Below are 15064 nucleotides of genomic sequence, written 5' to 3'. Positions count from 1 at the left end.
GCTTTCCCTTATCTATGCAAATATGTCTCAGCATCAGGACCTGGGTAATTCGAGAAGTGCTTAGAATAAAAATAGAAAGCATCTCATTGCCTTATTAACAGTTTCAGGAGTCCTCTCAAAGCTCAAGCTGCAGGAAGCTCTCAGTTCCCCAGCCCCCCATCCCTAGAAGCAGACCCTTACTTAGGGAGAAAAGAAACACAGTACTTGTCCTCACTCCAGCAGGTTTTGGATGAGGCTTGCTTGAAGGGGTCAGCACTGTTGAACACCACTCACTTTAGACTAGATGCAAGAAGTTTTGAAGCCTTTATTTAGTAGCAATTAAATTATTCAATTAACACTAACCTTCAGACAGCAGTTAAAATATTATACAAAGAGCAGCTTGCCCTCTAGAAGCTCTGTACACAGTTCAATATAAACAGACTAAGTTTGTATGCACCCCACTGAAAAGGGGTAAAGCAGCTGTGCACAGGAGGCCTCACTGAGGTGCTGTACTACCTTTGAAATGCACAAGACTTCCTCCCAGGGAGTTTGCACAGTACAGACACAGTCCTGTCCCCCTGCCATGCTCCACCAGGTCATTCCTGGACTGATTAGGTTCTTGCAGTGGTGCTGGGCACCGGAACTTCTAGTGCATGAAACAGATTCTTTTAAAACCTGTTACTAGTGTGCAGTTCAAATCAAATCTGTAGATATTTAAATGGCTCTTAATTCCTTAAACCATAAGGTTGGTAGCAAAACAGGAGAGCAAAATTCAAAACACACTGCACAAAACATTGAATAAATAACCTCTGAGTAATGTTACCAGCTTAAACAACTGCATTACTGCTCCAGAGATGGGAACACTTCTGGAATTTCCTGAGCAGAGCTCAGGCTTCAAGGGAATTATTTTAGTAAAAGAAAAGTCACTTTATGAAAAATTACATCTTTACAGAAGTGACACTCTTTTAGAATATTGCAATTACTTTGTGTGCTTTTTAAACATTCCCATGTCACAATAAATAAAACCAGTTTTACTTGTGCCAGTGTTATCTACAAAATAAAGTATTCACAGAACAGCTGAAGGTGTTCTATTCCTCATACACCACAACCTAATATAGGTGTACTCAGGGCAGCTTGAAACCACAGCGACTGTCCATGCAGGACCCACCATCAGCCAGAAAAGTTATTCCTCTACCTTTAGGACTGCAGATCATGTACCACCAGATTTATTGCAGAGATGCTTAATATTCTGTTTGATAACATGTCAGTATTTTCAGGAGATAAGTAGAACAAGGGAAAACATTAAAATGGATTAAGACTTATTTGTATCAGTCAGAGGCTCCTTACTGCATTTTAATAAATATCAGGCAAGTTAAAGTAGTTTCTGTCCCAGTAGTTGCCAGAGTAAAGCCAGTCCTGTGTACCAGTGTGGGGATTGGGGCCTTGGTGGAACCACCTGCAAGGAAACACACAGCATGTTAGTGAAGCTATTAAGACTCACTTGTACAAGTTCAGAACTGCTTTGCTGCATCTTCAGCAATTTACTGCACAAAATAATTATTGCAGGAATCCTCTTGGTTTTAAATTTGTAAGTGAGTTTATAGTCATCTTCAGTGACTACATTTCCCCATTTGCTACACTGCTTAAATATCTCTGAGATGGAATTACTGACACCAGTGTTTTGCCATTTGAAGCTGCCAAGATTACTTCATAAAAAAGGACAGATACAGCTTTATTTCAAAGCAGTTGTGAACAACCACTCTGGCATGCACAAGCAGTAATAGTTTTTGCAAGACATGTAAACACCACAAGCACTGCAGTCCTGATAACAAGTATTTCCCTGGATCTATATTTACTCCTTGTTTTTAAAGCCTTGTTTTGCAATGCACTTCATCATAGAATTGCAGAGTGACCTGGGTTGGAAAGCACCTTAAAAACCATCACCTTCTTTGACCTTTCTTTTCTGGTTAACATATGTGCAGACACCATTTGTGTTAATTTTTGCATGCTTTGCCAAGTTCCAGCTTCACCTTGGCCTGCCTTACCCCATCCCTATAAAACTCATCTCTCTGCTCTTCACAGGTGGCTCGTCCTTGTTTCCACTGCTTGTGCATTTGCTTCCTGCCCTTTGGTTTGACCAGCAGGTAACTTGGAACAAGTGTGCCAGCCTACCTTCAGTGTAGATGAAACATCACAGGCTGCAGGAAAAATTCTGGATTATTACAAGTTAACTATGTTGTGTTACCCTGTTGGCAGCAGGAGACTCAGTCTGAATGCCCAGAAAGCTGATCCATCTGCATGGAGCTACTTGCGAGCTTTTACTAAGCTGGTTATTAATAGAAACACTGAAGTTGAGCACCTGCTGTCTTTCTTCTCCCCCTCTGCTTAATCTGGAGGCACCATACAGCACACAGTGAATGCCACTTTCTGTTTGGCCCAGTTACTCAGTCTTGTGCCTCAACAGCCCAATACCAGACCTCAAGCACTTTAACTTCCTTCTGTATTTTGCCAAGCCATATTTATGGCAGGAGACAGCTTGGTAGAAGCTGTTTCTGTGGTTAATGTGCTCCACAGCTTCCTATCACCTCCTCACTGACCACAGAAGCCAGTTGTTTTTGTGACTCACTGTAGTTACCACACTCACTTAAGTAAATCATCTGTGTGCAAGGCTGCTTGTTTAACTCTGTTCTTCCCTTCTCCAACACCATTATGTTTCAGAATAGAAAAAGTACATTTGAACCAAATATGACTTGATGTCTTCAAAAGGCAAAAGCTTAAAAGCCACCAGTACTGCAGGGTTATGCTGCAAAGCAGGACAGCTTACAGGCAAGTCTTGCTTGGCTCAAAGCACTTGAGCTGTGCTGGAAGAAATGCCTTGTGCTGCCTTCCCAGGAGTAAGAACACTCCAGTGGTTCTCCTGCTGCCCTGGCTGAGTTAACTGAATTCTACAGAAGTCATTCACTCCTAGTACACAGCTCACTCCTGCTGCTTCTTCTCCCACAGGAGGAGTCAGCTATTCCCAAATAAGAGGTGTATGGATTGGCTTAAGTGTCCAGTGCACTGGTGACAGCAGCTCATTCCAGAGCTAAAGCCAAATATTTGCCATGAAACAGGGCTATAAGCACAGTGACCTCACCTCTCAGATTAAGGAATTCTATCACCCCAGAGCTCATTAGTGTGTCCTCAACACTTGAACAGGTCAGTAAAGAATGCCCCTCCTCCAGTGTCTACCTACTTCAATAGGAAAGAGGAAAGGCGTGGGAAGAACTAAGTTTGAGAGACATGTAAGACCTAAACCAGTCAGTGCTGTGGGAAAGATGGGACAGACTTCATCAAAATCAACAGACCATTGCTGTATTTCAGAACTGAATTGAATATTTTTACTCAAGGCTTAAGATTACTAGTCAGTATCTAAAATATTAAGTGTTCAACATTAATCACCTCTTGAGAAACACCAAGACCTCACTTCTAAAGTGGATTCAGAATAATAATATTATATATATATATATATAAAAATCACTGGGCACTTTGGAGAATTGTCTTAGGAAGAAGGAATTCTACTAGACAAAGCAAGAAACCTGATTTTCTGTGGCAAGGAAATGGCAGTAGTTTAGATACAATTTTATAAATGCACTGCAGACCTACAGATGACTTGGGAAGAGGTAGGAGAGTCCTTCACAGCATGCACTTGTCCCCCCATAGCACAACTCTCCCTTACACTTAAAATTCATCCTTTATAGGCAGCCACTACTAAAGAATCAGACACCAAGAATTTTCTGCCAAAGCCTTAGAAACATCCAAGAAAGCAAAGAGTTCTTGAAGGATATCCCAGACTTGTGCTGAACAGGTCTACACAATCTGCACAACAGCAATTGCAGAACCTTGTGAATGGCATCTGTGCTAATTATATAACCCAAAAACCACAGCTCCATGGGAACCCCCCAGTTTCCAGCCTCAGGTTCTTTGAGCTATATTTACGCTACTTCAGTCACCTGGATGAATACTATGTAATTATCCCAGGTTTGAAAACACCTGGGGAGAGCTAGAACCACTCTGAATTCAGGAAAGAAAGAGAGAGGTGCAAGGCTGTCCAGCACTTAGAAGCTTTACAAAGATGTTATTCTCCATCAGTCTGTATGCAAACAAACCCAAACACTTCAGAAGAGCAGGCACAGGAAAAAGACAAAGGCAGACATGTCCAAACCTGGGATTTTGGGATGATGGGTGACTTCATTAAAAAAAAAAAAAAAAAAAAAAAAAGGAAAATGTGTTTTATTTTTACAAACATTTTAAAGATATTTAATCCAGAGTGTCTGACTGTATTAATAATAGAGAAGAGAGGAACCTTGCTTACTCAAGTTTTGCCCTATGGTTGTTTTTCCTGAGAAGATAATGCCAACTTACTACTTTGCTTTTAAATAGACTTTGGTCAAACTAGATTCAACTGGTCAGACTTTAACAGTTTCTTCTTAGCTTCTGCGTGTATCAGCTCCCAGTTGACTCCTCATAGTTTAAAGAAAACCCCAAAAAAATCCCCAAAACATCCTGGCAGGTCCCTTGTATGCTAACTTTTCCCTTAGCTCCTCTTTTGTAGTTAGGGGCCCCCTGGGTGATAAACTTTGAGAACGCAGCACTGTCAGCACAGAGCCACGGGGCTGAGAAGTCATGGGAAGCTCACAAGGGGAGAGCACTTCCTCCTCTCTTTGGCCAGGCATGCAAATTTGAGGCAAATATAAATTAACCAGCAACAACACTCCTTAAAAGCAGCCATCAGAGGTAACACCTTTGCCATGTCAGAACCAAGAAGTGCTCAGAGAAGACACCAGTTTGTATTTGCACACGGGTGTGCAAACAGTGAGGGAAGGAGCCGAGAGCACGCCTGGCGCTTCCCCCGGAAGCGCTACATCCCGCTGGGACCGAGTCTGCAAACACAACAGCAGCACTGCCAGACCTGATGCTGTCTGTCTGCTCCTCATACTGACACAACTCCCTGCACGTCACCAGTGGAGACTGCCACTGGACCTGAATGTTCAAAGCCTTTACACTACTGCACACACACAGGCAAGGGCACCAACCTCGTCTTCCAGTCTTCCTCTGACTTAGAACGGTTTTTGCGGGCGGTCCTCTGTTTTTCTTCTAGCCTCTTCTTTTCTTCACTAGCCAGATCTAGAAGGAATAAAAATACACAAAAATACAGAAGATGTTAAAGCATAATAGATAGGGCAGAGACATTATTTCATCTGACCCAGAAAGGCAGTAGTAGAAAATGTCCATTTAAAAAGCCTTCTATGGAACACTGAAGGTTACTGGTTTGGTCTAAATGCATAGCTGTGGCACAGGATCAGCCAATGGCATCCTAGTCTTCAAAGACAGTTAAATATACATTTCCATGGCCTTGAGGACCCTGGAAATGTGTCTACATGACAGCAAATGTGAGCTAAGGGAAGTGGCATAGGTAGAATTTATTTCAGTAGGGAAACTGAAGATATGATCAATTTATTTCAGAAGTGTGAAGGCCACCTGCTTCTTGTTGAGTTTTGGCTTAAGTTGCTACTAATGTCTAGTTCTCATCTCCAGAGGTTTGGAATGCTTATTTCCAAATCACAAAGAATTGTCTCTCTGCAGCATCCCTTCATGTTTTTGGTATTGCACTAATGTAGCATCCCAAACAAGCAGAACAGTTGCTTCTCTTTGGCAGGAAGGATGATCAGAAGGTCTGAGGAGTAAGACAGACTCAGAAGCAGATTCGATGAAAGTCAGTCTCACTTTCCTGAATCCTCAAAAGCACTTCTGACACATCAATTTGTCCAAGAATGATTTTCTTAACTATTTCTATCAGCCATTTCCTGTCAACTTCCAACCCACTGTGTAACAGCTGCTATACAATCTTGCCACTAGTGTGTCATGAAGGAATATGGTCTGTTGCTAACAGCATAGTTATTTACTCTTCAAATTTAAACAGATAAATTAGTGGGGATGCTCTGAACCAAATATATCCATCATCCTGGCCACAAAACAGTTGTACAAGCAGGGGAGAGTGGTTGTGGGAATTCACTGATCTGTTTTAAAAGCCTTAAAGAAATGGTTATCAGCTTCTGAGAAAAAAGAAACAAAACTGCACAGCTGCACTGTATTACATCATGACACTGGTTTTCACTGCTAGATCTCAGACTACTTATCAGAAGTCTCACAGTTGTTGCCCTATTATACAGCTGAAACTGAATCAGGGTTTCATGACTTACCCTAATCAATTAGCAAGCCAGAGAAAGCAAGAGCCCTCCATGCTCTCTACAAAGTCTACAAAGCTGGCCATCCTGCCCTAATACTCTAAAAACATACCACTTCCACTCACTGGAAGTCTTATGTGTTTCTAATTCATTGTTGTAGGACAGCAGAAGTGTTCCAACTCCCAGTGAAGTATAATTTTCATCATCAAGTGTATTTTTTGGCATTGCAGTTTCACTTAAAGAGACTGCATTTCTCAGAACTTTTCTCACAACAAAACACTCCCTTCTGCATCAGGCTGAGGGAAACTGAGAAGTGCATGAGTATTTCCTTAAGACTGTGCAGATACTGTATCAACACTGCTTTGGTCACCAGTCTAAACCACAGCAGCAGATATGGGCAACTATGAAGATTAGCTTCTTCCCAACTGTCCCCTGTACAGAGGGGTGACATCAGAAGCTCAACACAGCCTGCAGAATATTGTGTTAAAGAGTTACTGCCTGGCATCATGGAGGAATGCATGGAGAGCTACTTCCTCTAGCTGTTCATTTAATAACTTTTTTTCTAGTCCCTCAGTTTTAAGACAAAATAAAAGTGCCTTTGCCTGTAACTGAAGTTACCTATTTCTCCATTTTCCATAGCTCTGATATCTGGTCGTAGCCGGCAGTCGGTTTTGGGAATGACACTCTCCATTTCTTTGTCCAACTCATTCAAAGCCATAGCAAAGCTTGTAAAATTATACATCTGAAATTCAGAGACAAAGATTAAAGGTGACTTTACAACACTTCTAGCTACTGTCTTAATACAGATGAGAACTGCTGTCTAAAAACAAACATCCAAGTGCTTTTGTATTGCTTAATCACTCAATACAGGATTGTTCAAGATACCAGCAAAACTGCACTGTCAGGCTGTGTACATGATCCTTGGTGTTTCTGTTTAAGGAGGCCAGCATCCAATTACTAGTGCACTATTTCCCTCTTATCTTTTTCCAGTCCTACTGGTATTTTTTCTATCTCTGTAGAGAGATTTCCTCCTTGATTAATGCAGTGGGGGCAACTTTTCTGTACCAATTCTTTGTCTTCTCAGTTACACATAATACCCTTGTATTTTGCCTAGTGGTTCTCCACCTTCACAGCCCTTCACACACCACGTTGTGCCATGCAGGTTTCTCCTTAGAAATGTCTGGCCTCTGATAAAGCCCTTCAGTGTGATTTCTTACAAGATAGGTGCCTCAGTGGGGAAGCAGGGTGGAAAGAAGAGGTGGGGAAAGACCCCATGCCACCATCTACATGAAGCATCCCATTTGCCAGAGAAATTTCACAGAATTTTTAATTCTAGATTGATGCCTGTGGCAGTTACCCTTCAAATTCCACATTAGAAAGTTACAGTTGTGGTGGGGAGGCTTTTTGCAATAAAGAGGCAAATCCAGACTTGCTAATGACAAAGGCAACAAATGGATGTGCTTTGTGTAAACCATAGCAATAACAGGATAGCACACACTTTCAATAAGGAGAAGCATAGCTGACCTGTGCTGAGTTTGGAGGTCTTGGAGTTATCTTCCATAGCAAAACACTTCCAGGAATAACATACACACTCTCAGAGTCTGGCAATGGCATCTCATCTGATTCCTCAGTATTGCCCACCTAACAGGGAGAAAAGAGCAGCTCTCTGAGGTCATGAAACATTTACACCAAATCTTACTTACAGAACTTACAGAAAATTATGTCCTTGACTAAAGGTAATTTCAGCAAAGAAACTTTTCTTGTCAATGACTGAGGCATGAACATAGCACACATACTCACAATTCCCTCCCAGTGGAACATTACCAACAGTTTCTTGCATCAACATCTTTGTAGATATAAGTTGGGTGTTCAAGCGCTAAGAAATGTCAATTTTTCCACCTCAGAGATGTCCTGTTTCCTCAAGCACAAGCATTTCAAGCCTGATACTTAGCTTCACTATTGCTTCATTAAAGGTGAAGAATAGAAGCCACATTCCTCATCCTTCCACAACAAAGAAATGCCAGCACATAAAGCAGATGCTGCCCAGTTTGTCCATAACAAAAAGCCCTACTGCTCTGTGCCCAGAGGAAACTTCCTTTGCATTAACCACTGCACAACTGAAATGGCAATCTGCAAATGTGAAATGAATATCCTAAACTAGCTAGAGCTTCTGGAAAGGGTATGAAGGGTGACATATATGACCTGAAGCAGCTGTAGCCACAGGACTGTGAAATGCTTTTCCCAGAAAGTAAAAAACTCCACAGAGGGTTACTGGGGCAGGAGAGAAACTGGTGATCACAGTGTAGGTGTGACCTGAACTAGTTCTAAACCATTTCCCATTTCACACAGTGCTTTAAAGCAGCTGGGCTCTGATGCTGCTGACATTAATTCCAGCACAGAAGCGGATGTTGGAAGATTGAACTAAAGCCATGCTGGACAATGAATAAGGCTCTCCCAAGAAAACCTGGTGTCACAACCACAGCTAAAAACAGCAGCACATTTCAGAGATCACTGGAGATTAAAGCCAAACTTAAAGGCATTTAAATACTTTGGCGACATGCCAGCAGCTTTAATCCTGCTGCTAATAAGTTTTGCTCTCCCATGGTTGCATCAGATAATACTGAAAACCTCCAGTACCCAACGTGCACTCAGTTGTCCTCTGAGATGATTCACACGTTATGCTTCCAAGAAAATCAGAAGAAGTAGGTAAGGATTCTGCTTTACTGAAGAGTTTTCCACCATGCTTTTAATAATCAACAGTCAGCATAATAATGTGCAGACCAGGTTTAGCCCCTCAGCTCTTAGGAAGACAAACAGGGCTTTTAGTTTACTATATCTGAACTGTGCTGGCAACCCATCACTACGTTCTTTAAATGTGCCTGATCAGTCCTTCAGAAATTGAGAATTTGAAGCAGAACACATCAGAAAATTACCCTTGTATCAAAACAAAGACAATTCAATATCAGACTGTCAAACTCCAAGCCTTTTATAGAAAGGCTACAATACACAATGCAATTTCTGCCTTGTTGGATACAAGACATTAAAATAGCAGAAGAATTACAGAGAAATGCGTAAAATAAGGATTTTCTTATGCTCTTGTCACAATGATCCATATTTTATGCTCAATGCTACTCAAGTATTCAGTATATTGCTGTGAGGATAGTTAACAGACCTGCCAAAGCAAGACCTCTGTAAATGAGGTGTCTGTAAATGAGGCACATGTGAGGGCAGTTGCTGTTGCCTACATTTGCACTGAAAATTCTGCACAAAATGATTCATCTTGATTAAAAAAATACTCCAGTTCATTCAGAGCATAACCATCCTGGTCTAACTGTGGGTTTACTATAACTCTTCTGTTAGTAAAATATCACCTTTGCATACATGAAGGTTTCTCTAGTTCCCTGAAAAATTATTTTCCCCTAAGTTTTATTTCTATAAAAATGAAAGAGATTCAGGGGAGAATCTGGGGTAAGCTGTAAAAGGACTCTCATCTGAGCAGGTTCCCTCAAGGAAGGCAGAAGCATTTCCTGATTAGTAGCAATGTAGCACTAAGTACTATCTGGAAAACAACTACATAAATCTGAAAATTCTAATGAGAAGTTTAAAAAGCCATATACTTTTGTGCCTGAATGAATCCTTCACTACCACAAAGGGGAAAATAGCATCCAGACATTATATGTGAGACTTGGCTCACCTAAATGCTCCAAAACCAGAAAATACCAGCTCCTCAGACACAAGGGGCAGTGAGTGGGAGTACATATTCAGTACAGACTACCTGGCTCATACCTAGCATTACAAAGCCTTCAGTTTTCTACGTAGAAAGAGTTCTGTTAATTAAGTAGGAAAAGCATTTTCCTAGAGTCAGAGCAACACTGCAGCTTGAGCTTTATGCAACAAGATGCCACATTTCAAAGTGAAAAGCAATGATCATCTTGAGCATTGTTGGAAAACGCAAACAGGCAGCTGAACAAAGGCTCAGGGTGTGTTTTTCTTTGTTCCTTCTCCCTAGAGTCCTACAGGTCAGACTCCCAGAGAAGCAGCAATCCCCAGTGCTTTACCACTCTCCTGATGACAAGCACTGCAGCAAGCTCAGGTACAGCAACAATCTGAACCTCCACAGGCACAACCACTTTCAGAGTTTTCCAAGTTTCTCATAAGTTTCTTCAAAAACTATCAACATCCACACAAAAAACTCCAAAAACCTGGCTGCAGTCACCAAAGGGGAACAATCCCTGTTTTAAACTACTATCCAAGGGACTGTTCTTCATCAAGCTGTATGTTGTCACCATCACCATTCATCCAAAACAAAAAAGCTTCCTGCTGACCAGAAGTTTGGAAGAATTATGAGTGAGGTTTTTTCACAACAGGAAAAAAATAATCATTTGTGAAGAAAAATAAAAAATTGCCAGCATTTCTACAGTTGTGAAAAGTTAATAGAAAGCAATAAAAAATTCCTTGTAAAAGCTGGAAAATATGATCTTCTATCAAGTTAAGAAACTAACCTGTCCTGTTTCTAAGAATCAAAATCCTCTCACTGTCATATGTTATAGTGAGATATATAGTGAGAGACAGTTGAGATATATATATACACAGATAGATATATATGTATATATACATATGCATAGAGTTGGGCCATGATTAGAAATGTCCCAACTAATGCATATGTTATTTCCTCCATGTCACTGGGGAGGAAGAGGCAGGTAATGAACCAGACAGTATTTAGATCACACCAGGTTTTGGGAAATTTGAATACAAATCCAAGAAAAGAAAAGCATTTTATCCCTTATTATTGGTACTCATCCAATCTGTTTTGTATTCTACTAGGAAAGAGAAGGTAAGTGAAGGAAATCATAATGCTCTTAAATGCTACTAAAATATTTAGCTGGCTTATCATGCTTTTCAGATCCCATCTCTTTACATGATTAATACCTGTTTACTGCTTTTCTTCTCTTCTGTATTTTTCTTGTCGTTTTTCTTGTAAGCTTCAAATGTAGCTGGGTCAACACTGTACAAACACTCAGTCCACTTCCCGTACAATGCACAGAGTTTCTTTTTGCTGTCAAAAAAAAGCAGAATTCATAACCCTGCTATTTCAGGTTCCTGCCAGGGATAGCCTCTGTTGAAGGCATTCAGTTCTACAGCTCTCAGAACCAAGGGCAGTAATTTCCTTCCCATTTAGAATCAAGCTGTTACCTTTTGTCCTGAATGTAGCCTTCAACTTTGTGCAGCTCCTTCCCGAAGAGGCCACAGGGCTTGAAGCTTAGCACACATTTCTCACCCGTTCTAAAGGCAGAACAAGAGAGCACTAATTACTTCAGAATGCTTTTCCTTTTCAAACCGCAGGAGGTGAAAACACTCACATCTTAACTTACTTATGGTTAGTTATTTCCACATTTCCATACTGCTCGATCCAAAGTTTGCCCACAATAATGTTATGCACACAGCATGTAGGATTTGTCCATGTGTAGGCTTCATTGTGCCTAAGGGAAAGGAATAAAAATTAAAATACTGTATAATTGTATAGGATGTCAGTTCTTCAATAAGCCATCATCATGCCAAGTCTTGAAACAGGCATGGCAGCAAGTCAATAAACCCAAGAAATTTATTAACCTATTGCTATTGATTTTATCAGTTCCTTAAAACAGTGACTTTGGTGCAGTCACTGTTAGCATGGAAAGATATGAGGAAAGCCAACACACTCAGGCATGGTAGCTTTAGCAGAACTGATCTCCAGGCACACAGAGAACATCCAGGCCCAAGTCCCCACTGCTGGTATTAGCAGCATGCAGCATGTATGGATGACATTTCCTTCTATCTTCCTATCCCCTCCTCCCCACAAAGTGATCTGCCCTCAAACTTTGGGATGTGTGTGTTGGACACCTCCATTCCTAAGCCATGAGACTCTAAGGCACTCTAATCATCAAGGATGAGGCATTGTACCTCTTCAATTATTACTGATCCACTTACTCAAGAAGCTCCAAAGTCATCGTGCCTTTTGGTTCTGCTTCCACGCTCTTGCCCCAGAATTTGAGTTTAGGATAAATTGATCCATGAAACACAAAATCGTTATTTAAGCCTTCAGCATAGAAAGCACTGATTGGTGGATGATGGCTGACTTGCTCTGAGAGAAGTCTAAATCCAAGATCATCTCTGCAAAATAAAGATAATCAAACCATGTACCAATGTATCAAGGGTAATGAAGTTGCAGCTGTTTTCCCTGAGGTGAAAGGGACAGTTGGACCCATGCATAGTTGCTGTACTCAGTTCAAGAGTTATTTAAAAGCCTAGGCTAAACTGAGAAGATCAATTTAAACATAGAACATCCTCATTTTAAATAACTAAGAACTTAATACAAAAAAGAAATAGGAACTATAAAATTTGAGGAGTCAATACAGTTACTTTTGATACTGATTTCTTTCCTAAATCTTCACCTAAACACAGGCCAAAATATTAACTGAAAGTTAAATCTGCCTTAGGTACAGATACACATTAATAGACCCATGTTGCTTATTAGGTACTCTGATCACTCCAGTACACTTTCCACGCACATTTTTCATTCATAAGGTTTCAGGGAAAAAAAGAATTAAACTTGCTTTTAAACCTGGCAAATTTCATTTGGCTGCTCTGAATTGAAAAGTTAAGTAGTTTCTTCTCACTGACAGGAGAATGGTGAACATCAACACACATCGCATGCACCTGCAGCAGCTGCTAGGATAATGGCTGGAAGCCTTTGAGCTGAAGTGCACTCTGCAAGCCAGCTAACAATCTAATGAAACATCTCTTCCACAAATACCACCTTCAGTGCAGCTCTGTTCAATACCTGATCAGTTCATAGGTCTCTCCAAGCAATGGGTTGAATGGCTTCCCAGTACGTTCCCACTGCGAGGCTACAGCAGACACAGCAAATGCAGCAACACACTGCTCAGAAGAGTAAGATCACACAGTTAATCACAGTAGCCATGGTGTTACAGAATATCAAAATATTTTCCTAGACAGGTGTCCTGGTTTCTGCAGGGTAGAGCTAATTTTCTCCCTAGTTGCTGGTACAGTGCTGTTTTGGATTTAGACTGAGAATAACGCTAATAACTCACTGATGTTTTAGTTGTTGCTATGTGATGTCTAGCAACAAAATCAAGGACTTTTCAACTTTTTGTACCACCCTACCAGGTTCTGTTATTACCCCAACATTGGAGCAGGCTGGTGACAACATGTTCACCTGGACAACAGCTGAAATATTTTTGTGCATCTCAGTCACTCAGGGACAGGGATTGGGTGGGTACTGCCTCATTTATGAATTGTTCATATTCCTCCTCCCCAGCCAGCAGCCACCTCTCCTCTTCCTCCTGTTCTCTCATGACAGCCCTGCTTCAGAGTAGTCTATCTTGTTTACATCTTTCTCCTGCTCCCTCTTGGAAGAAACTCCTTCATCCCTTACTAAATGAGCTGACTTTTGCTTCCAATACTTCCTCTGGTGTATAGGGGTGACTGACACCAGCACAGGTTGGTTCTTCGGTTCAGCAGCAGCATCAGACACAGGAGTTGGAGTAACTCCAGTGCCTCCTGTTTTATTGTCAGATCCAGAGGCCTTCTCTTCCCCTTGAGGGCACTGAATAGTGCTGAACAGGGCTCATTAGGCCTGGGCCAGGCCCCAGCATACTTTCTTCACACATTTTAAAAATTTTTCAGGATTCTGCACTTGCTTAGAAATGGAATTTCAAAACACTGGAGATGCCCACTATCCTAGTGCTTATCCATACTATCCCACACACCCTGCCACTCATAGCTTTCCAGCCTTGCAGCAGGTCTCTGGGTGGGTGGTATCCACAGAGAGTTGTTTTACCATAAATGAGACCTGAAACACATTCAGGAGATGCAGCAAAGGAAAAGTGGATTTGATATCCTGATGATATTTGAAATTCTCAAGAGAAGAGTTCCTTAGCCTGGAGGAGAAGGGGGATGATGGAAGAGGGGATCTCCCATGCGGATTGGCTCTCTGATGAGAAAAGGCAAAAGGTGTAACTGTGAACGGTTTCCTATAGATGGCTCCCAAAGTATGGAAATGCTGGCAATGCTGAGTACAAATACCAGCTCAGATGCACCACCAGGAATTCTATCATATCATAAGACAGTGTTACAAAGTACAACAAAATGCTAACCTTAACCCAGCCCCAGAGGTGATAAACAGCACAGCAGGGAACATACACAGCAAGTTAGATGTTGCATAACCCAACTCTGAGAACAGTCACAGCAGCTCTAAGAGCAAATAAATCAACACTGCAGCTAGAGACTAGCAAACTAGTATCATAAATGCTTATAATGAATTTGTTTTATTATGCTCTGGTCAGACCCACTGTTATCTCAACCCTTCAAGTTCTGCTCCTTGGGGGTGCCATAAAGGACTACTGTGGTTTAACCCAGCAGGACAAATGCCACACATTTGCTCACTCACACCCCTCCCCAACCTAAATGGGATGGGAGATAGACTGAGGGGATAAAAAAGGAGAAATCAGTGGTTTGAGATAAAGGCAGCTTAATAGGGCAGAAAAGCAAGGGAAAATAATAAATGATAAAACAATCACAACCATCAAAACAAGTAATCCACAGCACAATGGCTCACCACCCACCGACTGATGCCCCATCAGGACCTGAGCAGCAGCCCCCAGACAGCTTTCCCTTAGTGTATGTACTGAGCTTGACACCATATGGTGTGGAATATCCCTCTGGACAGTTGGGGCCAGCTGTCCCAGCTCTGCCCCCATCCCAGCTTCCTGTGTCACCCAGCCTCCTTGCTGGTGGGGTGGCACACGAGGAGCAGAAAGTCTTTAACTTACTGTAAACACAGCTGAGGCACAACCAAA

The 15064-nt window shown here is 41.5% G+C and overlaps 1 protein-coding gene across 6 annotated transcripts in view; it reads right to left on the bottom strand.

Moving 5' to 3' along the window:
* Window positions 1–284: 284 nt before the first annotated feature.
* The window catches only part of OSBPL1A (oxysterol binding protein like 1A), a 75760-nt gene continuing 60980 nt past the window's right edge, over window positions 285–15064 (bottom strand). For all 6 annotated transcript variants that reach the window (XM_056483606.1, XM_056483607.1, XM_056483610.1 and 3 more), the window contains 9 exons: window positions 13027–13124; window positions 12174–12356; window positions 11579–11686; window positions 11400–11489; window positions 11136–11262; window positions 7731–7847; window positions 6825–6948; window positions 5055–5145; window positions 285–1435 (listed from right to left, as the gene is read on the bottom strand). In XM_056483606.1, the coding sequence (XP_056339581.1) occupies window positions 1333–1435; window positions 5055–5145; window positions 6825–6948; window positions 7731–7847; window positions 11136–11262; window positions 11400–11489; window positions 11579–11686; window positions 12174–12356; window positions 13027–13124 (1041 nt within the window). In that variant the 3' untranslated portion in view covers window positions 285–1332. The remainder of the gene's footprint in view (window positions 1436–5054; window positions 5146–6824; window positions 6949–7730; window positions 7848–11135; window positions 11263–11399; window positions 11490–11578; window positions 11687–12173; window positions 12357–13026; window positions 13125–15064) is intronic.

The sequence above is a fragment of the Oenanthe melanoleuca genome, chromosome 2, assembly GCF_029582105.1.
Source record: "Oenanthe melanoleuca isolate GR-GAL-2019-014 chromosome 2, OMel1.0, whole genome shotgun sequence".
Lineage (NCBI taxonomy): Eukaryota > Metazoa > Chordata > Aves > Passeriformes > Muscicapidae > Oenanthe > Oenanthe melanoleuca.
This window is presented reverse-complemented; position numbering and strand designations above follow the sequence as displayed.